The sequence below is a fragment of the Athene cunicularia genome (genome assembly GCF_003259725.1).
Source record: "Athene cunicularia isolate RWA chromosome Z unlocalized genomic scaffold, athCun1 chrZ_part2, whole genome shotgun sequence".
In the NCBI taxonomy this organism is placed as follows: Eukaryota; Metazoa; Chordata; class Aves; order Strigiformes; family Strigidae; genus Athene; species Athene cunicularia.
Genome location: NW_020799143.1, coordinates 19,339,662 through 19,353,802, shown reverse-complemented (window position 1 = coordinate 19,353,802; position 14,141 = coordinate 19,339,662). Strand labels below are relative to the sequence as shown.

The window sequence follows — 14,141 nt, the reverse complement described above, 5'->3', positions numbered from 1 at the left end:
GACAATGCTGTAAGAGTGCATACTCTGAAATGTAGGGAAGGAATGTGCCTCTATTCTAGTCAGCTGTGTCAAGAAGAAATGGAAAACCTATTTTCTTTCCCTTTCATTTGCATTCCTACATGGGATGCATGCCTCCTTGCGATTCTCCTGTCACATGGAAGTAGCATCATACTTGGTAAGGATTAGTACTCCTGGCACGTCTTTCCTCCACACCCAGGGCAACAGCAGCAGCAGCGCTCTGCAACACAAGTCACTCATCAAATTCTTGGGTAGCAAAGCTGAGAGCTTGTGTAGTAGGGCTAACCTGAGCACAAGGATTGCTAACTGTTAGTACTTTATCTGGACACATTGAACTTCAAAATGGATTGGGAGACAGGGAAACAAGAGCATTCCACTTCACACCTGTGGGCAGCTGAAAAGATTTTAAGTGCTGGAAAAAAACATACTTAAAAATGACTGCACATTGTAAGCTAAGCACTAAGCATGCTTGTACAGTGAATGCTCTAACAAGGTAATGATATAGTCTGCATTTTGCCCCATTTCTATGTATGGTTATCATTTATCACTTTTAGCAGAAGCCAAGAGGTTTGTAACAGTTGACTTGCTATCACCGTGTGATTAAAAAACCAAAACTCAGAACTGTGTCCTGCCGAGCCACCACACATCGTACTGAGAGGTGCACTGCATCCCCTACTCCCCTTTCCCCCTACTTAGGGTAGAGGCTTACCAAGTTAAGATCCACAAGGTGAATGTTAGCAGGACTTCTTGTCTAGAAAGTCAAGTAACTATTCTTGGGACACCATATCCCAAAACAACCACGGAAGAGGGACATTCATGGATGGCTAAAGATACTTTAGTTTCACACTATGAGCTCAGTTTCCTAAGATTCTGTCTCTGATCAAGCACATTTTCAGGCAAGGTTTAGTCAAGGAAATCAGGTTTTAAACTACTCCTAAACCAGGATAGATAGAATTAATTTTATTGTAGGAAACAGCAATTTGTTGTTAATATATTCTGGATAGAGACAACCTAGACCCAAATTTTTGCCTGTCTTTGCTTTTAAGAAAGTTCATATTTAGAAATAAAATTTACTATGTCATCCACAATTTTTGGGTTAGTTTCTGTAACCTGTTTTGTTTTCATGAACTTAAGTGGTGGTAATTTCTTTCCCTTTTTAAGAAACTAATAAGCATTAGCCATCCTGACATGATAGATGCATAAAAAAGAAGGCAATTCCTTACAGAAAAAGCATCTGCTGTTCCTTGGCAATTTTGCCAGGTTGATCTTGCTCAAAAATTCCTATGTCTTATCCCCATTGAAATACTGAAAACATTTAAACATGCACCTCAGTTACTGATGTTTGAGAGGCTAGTCTGAGTTATTGCTCACAGGTCTCTGCTTGTAAGTCATGTGGAGGGAGCAAGGCTCAGCTCTGGGATCACATGCTGCTTTATGTTGACAAGCCTCAAAGACAGATGTCAATGTCAGAGGCAGGAACTACAGTGAGAATGTGAGGACATCTTCAGGAAAAGACAAGACAAAGGAAGAAAAAACACCCCAAACCAGTATGCAGGTACTTTTAATGTAACTTGCATATGCAGTTTGTAACTGCTATAGGAACAAAGACAGAAGAACTCACTGTGTGACACTGCATTTAGCACAGTACTCATTACTGTGAACAATCAATAATTCCATGCTTGACTTGCAATTATAAGCACTATGTTCATAGTAAATATTTGTGAACCGGGTCACTAAATGCTAAGGCTCCATGTTTCGATTAATATGAAATAAATACATTACACTTGCAACTCATCAGTTAATTCCAATGCTTATTCAAAACTAACCATCCTATAAATTAAATACAGGATGTCTAAGAAATTGCTACCATAGCTCCTTAGAGAGCTCATAGAAAAGGCAGGATCTTTAGAACACAGAAAGCATTTGAAGAAGTTTGGAAAAGTAGACTCTGCTACTGTCTCCTAGGCATTTCTTTTTGTTCATAAGATAGCAGAACATTTTAAGGATTTGTAACAGAAAACTTGAATCATTAATTGTACAGGCCAGATGAAAAAGAAGCCACTGTATTCCCAGAAACCTCTTGAATTACTGTAATTAACACCCAGTGTACCAGGTTTCTTTTGCAGATTTAATGATTGTCAGAGGCTACTACACCTTTCTCACATTGTATCTTTGTTCAGCCGCCTATAATTTTATGTTGTGGGGTTTTTTGTTTTTGTTTTTTTTTTTTTTTCTTCCTTCTTCTTTTCTCCTCTTAGACTAACAAACAATTTAGGGATCTGTATATTTTACATCACTTTAAGTGGGTCACTTCTGAATTCCTTAAAAGTATAAAATGCATTGATTCAGTACTGCTTCCTGAATATTGAGGCAAAAATGGAATGAACTAGTAATAATAGAGTTGCCACAATGATAACTTTCAGCAGAACAGGAAGCAAACCTTTTTTTTCCCGGTGTAGTAAACCTGAGGAAGGAATAAAAGCAAAACTACTTATCTCTACTTTTAAAGTCCTTCTACTTGCTTTCTTACCCATCAACTTTAATAAAGTGAGTGAGAATAATGGCTCCTGCTTCTTTTCAATCAGTAACACACGTCTCAACTGTCCTTTTGTACATTTTTTTAACAAGTACATCCAGTTTCATCTTGTCTTGAGATACAACACTCAATAAAAGCCTGCACCACCATCACCCTGATGTCTAACAACACATTTATAATGTTTGAATATATGCTGCACTGTGATTGATCCTTATCACCAATTGAAGCTTCTCTCATCAGTACCACAGGGTCATCCCATCTCTCAGTGGTATTCATAATTTATTTTATACTTAGGTTTAAAGTCATTTGTAGCTGGGAACTGCCTCTAGTTTTATATGGCACCCTACAAATTAGAATGCTTCAATGGAAATTAATTAATTCTACATGACTGGTAATAATAATCCACAGATGCTGGGAGTATCACCTAGAACCTAATTCATTCTCTCAGGACAACAGGGGGTTGAATTCTATTAAGGAAGCAAATAAAAAAAATCATCTCACACATTTGAAATGAACACTTGGATAAAAGCAAATATGTACTTAAAATCATCTTCAAATCAAGCATTAGTTATTTTCTCAAATGCTGTCCCAAGAGAAATAAAAAAGTACATTAGGCCGCTTTTTTTCTCTTTTCTTTTTTACCAACAAAAATTTACTCATGGGTACAAATTCATTATCCTAAAAGCAGGGCAATAATCAGGATTCAAGAACTTTTATATTGGTGAAATTAGAAATAAATCTGGAAGGAGACACACCGTTAATTTGCTGATTCCTCTTGAATGAAACGTAAGAGTCAACAAGGCAGCTAATGTGTCCATTGTGTATTTGTGAGGACTGCCACTCACATGCATATGTTGTCTAACAAGAAAAAGCAAAGCTCATGTTTTATATAATCTCAGTTTAACATCTGAGGAATTTAAATCAGGAGACACAGGACTATAATCTCCCAGACCTGTAGCTTTGGTTCCAAGGGGAAAAAAGGCTTGAGCTTTCAATATTTAGTTCTTGATCAAAAGATGATACAAAGCATGCTGGCCATGAACTTTGAAGAGGAAGTCCTCTCTCTAATTTGTTGATTCAGGAGGGATTGCACTTGGAAACATCAAGGCTAATCAGAGAACCAACAGCAAAAAAAGCAGCTCCTTCACCTTCCAAGAATTCCCATCATCATTTAGCTGGAGTTCTTTGAAAAATGCTAGTAGATTGGCCAAGTTCACTTTCATGTTTGTGTCCCTAAGTGATTTTAAATTAACTATATTCAGCATTTTTATGTAGTTGCCAACTCTGCTTTTTTTTTTTTTTTTTTTTTTTTTTCCTTGCATATTACTGTCAAGAGAAGTTTCCACTATAAATCAGGCTGCCAACTAGATCTTGGTATTGCCTTTGTCCCTGGATTAGATATTCTGCGGCTTCACGGTAAGAATTCAGGTGCTTTGCATTTGTATTTAATAATCTGAAAATATACAACTGAGGATACTTCTTAGTTATGTTTCCAGACTCTGTTGTACCTCATGCAGTGAGAGCTACATAGTTAGCAACATCTCAGCAGCTAATTAATGCCAGCTAATGTTAATTGATGTGTCTGTAGATACATTTGCTGTCAGACATACCCCAAATGAGCTGTTACAGTAAGCAGAGATGATGGAATTCACCCAGGAAACCAAAATTTTCATAAAATCTTTGTATTTTCACAGAGTGATACACACACCTCTGACTGTGAGTCTTGAACCTGGACTTTGTTAGAGCTATGAGGACTGTCAGGTCTGCTCTGCCCAGGGCCCTCTCTGCATGTGCAGCAAGGCTGATGACTCCCAGGTGTGACAGTCCTACAGCTCATGTGCAGAGATGTACAAATTCTCCAAAAGCAGTCCTTGTATATCTGTATGTCTCACTGGGCGCACACAGATCTGTATGTTATCTGTAAAAACTTCTTATGAAGTTCAAGGTAAGTGGTAGTCTGGGAAGCTGGATGTTGAGAAATCTGATAGATCATTGCTTGAAATAGAAGAGAATAGATTACTGCAAAAAAGATTTTTTATTTTTTTTTGTCATAAATCCATGCAATTATCAAGTGCGATTTCTTTCATGGTCTCACACTTCAGATGAATTTTTTTTAGCTTATAAGCAATGGAAGGCTTTTTGGTGACATGTTTTCCTTTCCCCTTCCTCTTTTATGATTTTCCAGTGGGAAAAAAAACAAACCAAACCAAAAAGCACAGAATTGTACAACAACTCTTTTTACAGATCAACTCTGCCCTTTACTGCATGGCTATTTTAAAGACTATTGGAAAAGAACCTTTAAAAACTCAAGATTTTTTAATTAAAAAAAAAAAAAATCTGTAGTTACTCTGTGCATCCTTATTGTGTGCATTTAAAATTTATTTTTTAAAATAAAAAGATCAAAACACAAATATGCCTGAAATGTCTGTAGACTGATAAAAAGTTTCAAAATCAGATGCTATATATTAGCCTTTCTGCATGTCTTGCATATGAAGGAAATATTGTTATATCTGCACTGTAAATATATACTTTGGAAGAAATTTTTTTCTCTCTTTCATGGCCATAATAATGTTTACAGACCATTGTCAAATGCTTTGAAATAAACAGATGAAGTAATACGAGTTCAAATGATTATGGCTGCTCCAGAGCTAAAGGTAATCTCCAAACTGCTCATATTATCTGATCTTTTTGTATCTTATTGTTACTAATTTTGGAACAAGTCTGGAAAGAATGATCTGCACAGATTACTTGGCTTTACAGTCAGCAGAGAAGGTGAAATTATAGAAAAAAAAAATGAGCACAGTAGAACAAACTTTTCCCATCACAGTAAGAACAGAAAGGAGAAAAAATGTTTTTGTTCAAATGCCCTTTCTTTCCTTTTCTGCATTAACTACAATGGATCTAGCAGTGTTATTTAACAATTTATGAATAGTGAAAAGTTGCTATGCTTGTGATGGTCCAAGGATATAGATGAGATGAGATTTTCAGATAGATGTAATATCTTTTATTAGGCCAAGGGATACATTCTTTTAAAAGAAATGCTTTTGGACCCGCAGCTTTTTATCACACCTAAGATAGGAGAAAAGGACTTCAAGCTTAAAACAGGTTAAAGATAATTTCTCAGAGCTGAATTTCATTATGCTAATCAATTAGAAAAGCTGCAAGATTTGCAAGGTTGTATGATTCTCTGTGGAGTGAAGATAGTTGTGAGCAAGAGAACCATAAGAGTCTTAAGAGCAGTGACATGATGTTGTGATAACTGATAAATACTTTTTGATTATCAGTCTCTTTTTCTGCAGAAGTGATGATTTTAATGAGTTAAAAACATTTGTAAATGAACAGAAAATCTGGATTTCCATGGGGTTATTACAAGACAGTAGTGGTGATGCTGTTTCCAAATAAAAGGTGAGCAGCATTTTTTTTGCCAGGAATGGCAGCCCAACACTCAGCTAAACACCAAAAGGTTAGGAAGATGCCAGAGGCACAGAAATTGCTACCTAGCAGCTTGTTTGTTTCTTTGTTTTGGACAAGACAGAATGGTTGAAATGCATAAGAAGCACAAGTGTTTAAGGCTATCCTGGACTTTTGTGGGATGGCTCAGAGGCAGGAAAACCAGCAGAAGAGAAGCAGAACTGCCTGTATCCTCTTCATGGTGGTGATGGCTAATGGACAACTACAGCCCAGTGTCCAGGTCCAAAATGATGACAATCAGCTCCCTTGTCAGAAGCTGTGGCTCTGTAAATATGTACAGAAGCATTTTCATTGCCTCTCAACACGGACTTCTCTATATTAATCTATAAACTCTTCCCTAGTAACTAATATGCATGGAAATTATGCATGTAACTTCAAAGGAAGGTGCTACAATAAAACAAGTTACCACAAAACAAAAACAGGTTGCCAAACCTATGATCTGAGCTCCATAGGTGAGTTCAAACCAGCAGTATTTAATTAAATTCTCAAAGTCTTATCCTGTGCCACATAAAGAGCTCAGAAACTTGCCTTATTCACAGGGAAAGATTTAAGTGTTTAATAAATGCAGAATTATTACTGTACAGTTTCTACTTCCCTCAAAGACTCAAGCAATGGTTCTGCTGATACTACACACTTTCCCTAAAGAGATTATTATGGTAATCCTAAATAATATACTACCCAAGCTATCTTATATTTGAGCTCATCAGATCCAATGTTCTGCAAATAATCTCTAGCAGCTTTAGCTAGTGTTTATATAAGCTGGTCAGGATGGCTATTCGAGCAGTGATGACCATGTTGTCTGTGCAATTCTCTACATGGTAAATGTGTGCTTGCTCAAAAAATAGCAGCCTAAACAGAAAATACATTGCACATGCATGTTCTTTTCTATGAGAAGTACATTTAGTATGTACTTTGCCAACTTACTTGTCATAATTTGTGGATGTTTCACTTAAATGCTTCATAATGTAGCAGGCCTTTAGCAGGACAAATCCTATTCTCTCTTTATTTGTCTTTACTCAGAAAGCTACCCAGAATGTGCTGTGGTTCTGAATTACTGTTTCATGATACAAACAATCCATGGCATTTTTTTTTCTCTTCTGGATAGATGGCCTAATGAACTTTGCAGGTGAAGAGCCCAGATAGCATAATAAATATTTACAGTTCGTTTTGCCTGTTGAGATAAATTATCATTTAGTACTCAGCACCTTAGTGGGAATTCTTTGTTACATATGCATAGATCACTGCTGTGCAGTTATGAAGCCTAGCAGCACATGATACAGAGAAATGATTACTTGTTTTGAGATTTATTTACTTATATAAAACCGTTTAGCAACTTATTTATTTACTTATAGCAAGTTATAGTATTAGTTATAGTACTTTTTGAATATTGCTAAGAATCCTGCTTGCCCAGACTGTTCTGTGGAATTTTACCAAGGACTATTGTGTTCATCAAAACAAAGCAGTTCACTCTGAAAATCTACCAAGGACTATAATGTTCAGCAAAATATTATGGTTTTGTCCTTGGGGAACAAGTATATCCTAACTAGCTGGAATCTTAGTAATGAATAAAGATAGCCATATACAGATGGTAGAAGTTCTATGGTTCTCTTAAATAAAATCGAAAGTAAACCATCTGAAAAACACTCGTTATTCAAGAAATTGACCAAGGGAATCTGCGCATGCTCCGGGGGAAAAAAACGAAGTGAGAAAGACTCCGAACCTTCCTCCCAAAGACCCCCAAAGACGCCCACCGGGAGGCAATGCGCAGGTGCAAAGAGAACATAAACTGGTGACACCAGCCTCTAGAACTAACCCAGCCTTGCTCATGCCTATGTATGTTTGTGTTATGTAATCCAATGAATATGTATATCCTCACTCTATCAGTTTTTGTTAAAATGTGCGGTGGGTGTGCAATGCTTTGTGGAGAAATCCCCTTGCACCCCGGCGCTGGAGTAAACACACCTGCTTTATAATGCTGTTAGAGTTGTAGAGTCTGTTTTCTGCGAATCACAAAAAGAGATGTTGCAGGAACAGGCTCTGAAGACCTATTTTCAAGGCTGTGGGATCACACATGACCTTATGGTTTCTCACACCCAGCCAGTGTTACTGCTACCTGGACTGGGGTGTAAATAGGCTTAAAACTTACTTCAGATTGCAGTGGAAGGAAGGTGTAGTGCTTATATATATAGCTCTCTCTGTGGCAGCACTCTCTTCTCCATCTCTTTGCTACTGGACTGCAGCTGCGGCACACTTACAATCTCCCCCCCCCTCCACCCCTACCTGCATTGTTTTGTTTGAACGTCCCCAGTTTCCTATACTTCCAGTAGCACTCAAACCCAGAATATGATGCCATGCAAAATCCTCAAGGGAAAAAGGGGCCGTTGCACAGTTCAGGTCTGTGCACAGAACCAGGTGATACTCAGCAATTTGAGTATTCATGGCTCAGTTGCCACTAAATGGAGCCTGAAGCCATCCTCTGTATAACTGGAGGTTTCAAGTATATTCCTATTTAACTCCTCTTTTACAACTGAACTGCTTCTCAAGCACTTGCTCTGATAAAGGGAAGAAAGGCTGCACCAACACCTGGGATGGACAACTATAAGAAACAGCAATATCACATGGGATGGATGTTAGTAGTGCAGTATTACAGTGCACTGTGAATGATTAAGGATTTAGGAGGTTTATTCAATCTGTGAATACACACAAAATAGAGTTGCAGGACTTACAAAGAATGCTGCTTCAGAGAAAGTAACAATTGGGTCAGAACCTTCTTCTACTGTCCCACATCTCACATATATATATATCTATATCTATCTATATATATATAGATATATATATAGATATATATAGATATAGATATAGATATTTAGTATTTATACTTCATGCAAAAGTTGTCTCTGCAAATGATGAATAACTCAAGGAATTTAAAATGCTGTCTTCCTTTGGAAACATATGAAAGAATAGCCAAAACATCTAAACCTTTACACTTCAGAAAATTAGTAAATTATACACTGCTAGAAATAAATACAATTAAAAGTACGGTAGAAAAATAATTTATACTTAGAATGGAAAAGTACTTTATGTTCATATAAATAAATGAGATCACCGTTCAAGTAGCTGGATATTTATGTTTATATTCTTTCATTTATGTGGAAATCCATACTGATTTCTATAGAGGTGTCAGTATGTTCTACTTTTTACAAACAAAATACTGGAAAAGGAAAGAAGGGATGCTGAGGTTTGAAAAAGTCCAAACCTAACAGACACTCAACAGGAATAACTAATGCCATTTTTAAGATTTGACAGGGAAAAACCTTGTTTAAAATGTCATCTTTACTAGGAACAGAAAAGCAATTAAAAATCCAGAAATGACTACATATGATAGCATGCATAAAAGGTCTGTTTTGTATTCTGTGTGCATCTTTAAAAATGAATTTGATTTGCTTTTGTAACCAGTTACAGCTACCTTAAACATTATCTCTCTTTACTTTATCCAAAGATAACATTGTACTTTACAAGTTCTGAAAATGTGACATAAAAACAATGTTAAAGCATACTTGGTGGTTATTACTAGCTTTTCCAAACTTTGAAAAATGTTTTTGAACTTCTCTCTTCTACACGTATTATTTAATAGAGTAGATACAGAAAAATACTTTCACATCTTAGAATGATGTGCAACAAGGATACATTTCATATTGTAAATTTTCTGCTGTAGAGATCACATATAAAATAAAATAGTGTTTCTTTTGCTTCATCAATTAGCCCAATATCTTATTTGCCAGACTAACATAACTGATTGCTTATACCATATCACTGTTATTAGCAAAACATCCCTCTTTATTTGAATATGAACGCCTGCAAGATTGTTTAAACATTTAATTATATTAACTGATTATATCCTCAATTTCCCATAAATATTACATCCCCAGAAAGAATTTTTATAGTTGTATCACTGTAGCAAGCAAATGTCGCAATAGTTACATTTCTGGAAACTGAGTCCTGAGAGTTTAATACTGAAAATTAGGTACAAAAGGTAGCCCAGCACTTACCAGTGAAGTATATACACTGCATCATCTGAACATCTAAATTTAATTACAGAAAATCCAAAGGGCTTTCAGGAAGTCCTGCACACAGAATGTCAAGCACGACAGACTGTGGATCATAAACAAATGTGTGGGAATGGCATAACAAGGGAGTATAAAGGGATATTTTGCACTTTGAGAAATAAAATTCTTGTCAGTATCCCTGCTTTTTCTCCCCTCAACCCTCAATACTTATTTCATGGACTGTTTCTCATTTCTGGAATCTCTGTACATCTATTTGTCCATTACAATTAAAAATGCTTAATTATACTGTTTTGTGACTGTCTTATGCAATATATCTTCAGGAAAAATTTAGCTAATTAGGTTATTACTATCATAAACTTTAACAGTAGTTTGGTGAACAACATGGCATGATGCAACTTTAAAAAGTAAAGCATTGTAATAAGCTAAATATATTGTGTATTAGTATATTCCTGATAAACCCCTAATTAATGCAGCTTTTAACATTAAATGTTTTACAGCTTAAAGATTCTTGACAAAATAGCTAACTGTAATGCTCAAGGAAAAGTTGAGAGAGAAGAATGCTTAAACATAGCTTATGTCTTTATTTTTGTTAATGAGCAAGATTCAGTATCAAAACCCTTCTTAAAAATGGGAGTTGCTTCTTTTTCCCCATTTTTTTTTTCTTTTTCCTTTTAAGACAGAAAATCATCAAGCTGGTTGCCACAGGGAAAGAAAGGATGAAGAAATCTGCTTCTGCTGGTACAGATTTTGATTCCGAGTAAATTTGGAGTAATTCAACACACTCAAGTAGAATTATAGCAGTGCAGGAAAAAAAAAAAGGATCTAACTTGCACTGTCTGGGACTTTATGTAACTGCCATCACAGTCAATGGAATAATTTCTGATCCACTTTTCTGGATCACTTTCCTTACAATAACTTCCCCAGTACATTAGGCACAATATAACTCCTGCAAGGCAAAATGACAATAGACATAGGCAGTAACAAACAAGTAATAAAAGTGATTTGTCTGAAATGACTTTAAAATCCTTCTGATGCTGCCTCCTTAGAGCTTTTTGAATTTGTTCATATTTTTGATCCTCACTATGGATTTTCACTTTTGCACATTTTTATTTAAAATCTTTGTCCCATCTTTCAAAAAGCAATCAAATCAGCTGGAGATATTCTTGGATTTGCATCTGTTGCTGTCTGAGAAATGTTATACTTCCCAACTGTCTACTTACCAATTTAATCTGCCATCTTTTAACACAGTAGGAAGAATTAATCTTTAGTAAAACTTGAAAGTGCAGTTGTCTCAAGGATAGATTTGGTACGGCATGATTAATATTTTCTTACTTACTCTTCATGGGAATACCTCATATTGTTAAAGAAGTGAAGAAGAAAAATGTTTCAACTCACCAGTTGCATCAGTTTTTATTCTGGGTTGAATATCACACATTTTGTCGTAAATAAAGAAGACTCCTAGGAGCAGAACAGTATTCTTCCTGCTACCCTACTTATTCACAGTTACACCTGTGCTGTTGCAAAAGTGGAGTCTTAACAGACTGCATTAACAAGATTAAATGGAAGAAGTGCTAAAGGTATAGACTGTTCCATTTCATTAAGGAAGGGAGGAAGACTGCTGGAGGAACTAAGTAACGAAACATCTTATTTTGATGCTATCTTCATGTAGAATGCATTTCTTATTCCAGCCCAATCGTTTAAAAATAACCCTTATTTTCTGGAAATTCTGAAAATAAATCTCAGCTTTCCTTTGCTGTCAATTGTTTTTGTTTCAGACATATATAAGAAATGGAGGATTATAAAGATAGATATAGGATGACAAATTATTACATAAAACCCCCTCCATCTTGTGAAATAACACCTATATCATACCTACCTGCTTCCAGAGCTAGTAAGTTAACGTGCCTACAGAGTTTCTAGACTCCCTGTGACAGACCTGACTGAAATGCCCCTGTTGGACAACCATTACATTAAAGGAACATCAACTGAATCCCAGTCACCCTTTGTATGAGTAGGGGGAATTTAGGGGTAAGCTCTCACTATGAAACTCTAACAGAGTGTGGATCCACAAGCCCCCCCCCGGCTCCCACACTGGCTAGAATTGCATCCTGGTTCAGAGGTTATATACTTGAAAAAGCATGCAGTGGCTGTCATGCACCAAACATGGTATAGACAAACAGAAAGCACTGCAAGCATTACAGAGGCTTTCTGTAAGAAACAAAACAAAGCAAACCAAGACTTAAGAATAGACTACTTTTAGAAGACAGATAATACATTAAATACTAATTCGCTTTTACCTTGGGAGTCCTTGCAGGTTATCTAGGCTTGCAAAGAATTTCCCTCACCTTCCTGTTACACATTCCAAGGCTTTTTTGCTGGAAGAGCTCTGCAAGGTTACTTCATTTCCAAGTAACCTTTCCTTGTTAAACCATTTTCTCATGTCTTAACCTTTTGCATAAAGTATTTTTTTGAGTAAGAAATTACTAAGATTTTAACAGTCCTGTCCTGCTAACTCTGCATATTCATTCCCTTGGAATTTGTGCCAAAGATAAAACACAGAAGACTTCATTTTCAAGATTCAATAAACCTGGTAGATACAAAAGACTGTTAATCCTACATAACATTAAAAAAAGATGTTCAAAATTGCTATTTTTCTTTGAATGCTTGTTCTGGGTAGATACGACTGTTGAGGAATTATCAAAAAAAGAAATCAATGCAAAGGGAAATATTATGGGAGAGTTCCAGAGTTTATGAAAATAAGGAGAATTATTGAAGATTAGGAAAGCAGAAATTTCAGAAATTACAGAGATTACAGAAACAAACAAATACGTGAGCTGGGAAAAGCAGCTTGAAAAAATATTTTTCCAATAATGAGGAAAACATTATTTGAAGGATAATAAGAAACAGGATTAATTTATTGCTTATAATAACTCATTTCAATCTGCATAAACATTACACAGCTATTTTTTCATGACTGTTCTTAGAACCAATCACGCAGGCTACATGTGATTCTGCGGGATTATAATCTTAAATAAGGTCCCAAACTCTTAGCCTGCTGCATTTTAGATTAATAAAAAGTTCCTGTCTTGCTAAAAGAATAGGAATTGCCATCTCTTCTATTATTTCATAAATGAAAGCCTTTGATGTTATGGGGCATACTTTTTCTTGACTGGATAAATAATTGGTGTATAATTTTCCTCCTGTTGCAACAGCATTTCATTCTGCTGAAGCTGTGATTGCCTAACAAGATTTTGAAGTCTCACTGTTTCATAATATATTACAGTTCCCTATTAGACACACCACTTTCCTCTCAGATAAAAAACATGGATCAAAGAAATGGCCAAAAGAAAGGAACACCATTTAAGGGTTCTTTTTCCTTTTCCTCCCTCTCTAATTTGTGTAACTGAAAATTAGTTCTGCATGAGTCAGGAAGAAATCAATAGATTGTTGGCAAATATTACAGACCCTTCAGAAGCAGGAATTAGTATCAAACTGGTACTGAGCAATGATTCCAGACACAGTGGCTTTCAAATTGAGAATTATCATTTGACTAGCATCTTAATAAATCACCCTGTATGTCCTGTTGGGTGTGTTCTGTCTGTGCAGCCATCAGGGCAAGCAGAATTTGGATGCAGAAGTCTTAGGCAATGTTTTCATTTCGTAATGAGAACTTGGTTCCAGAAGAAAATGGTCATATTTAAACTCTTACAAAAACACAATGATACAACATAGTTTTCAATTCTAAGTTTGTATTTCTAGAAATGTTCCTCATAGACTTTCAGCTCAAAAAAAACCCCAAAAACAAAAAAAAAAGATATTGAGGAACAATTACAGAATCTGAACAAATATAAAATGAAAACTCAACTCAACTATAGCACAGAGTAATGTAAACTCTGACTTCCATGTATTGCTAGCTGCTTTTTGACCAGGAAGCTGGTTTATGTGCTGGCTTAATAGCCTGAGCTAAGGGACAGTCTGAATAAAAGGAGTCATCATGCACTTAGCTTTCAACGCAAAGCAATCACAGAATCATAGAATAATTTGGGTTG

At 35.9% G+C, this 14,141-nt stretch overlaps 1 protein-coding gene across 1 annotated transcript in view; it reads right to left on the bottom strand.

Moving 5' to 3' along the window:
- The window catches only part of RORB (RAR related orphan receptor B), a 47,466-nt gene extending 35,842 nt beyond the window's left edge, over positions 1-11,624 (bottom strand). The window contains exon 1 of the mRNA XM_026866160.1: positions 11,488-11,624. Within this exon, the coding sequence (XP_026721961.1) occupies positions 11,488-11,527 (40 nt within the window). The 5' untranslated portion in view covers positions 11,528-11,624. The remainder of the gene's footprint in view (positions 1-11,487) is intronic.
- Positions 11,625-14,141: the final 2,517 nt, after the last annotated feature.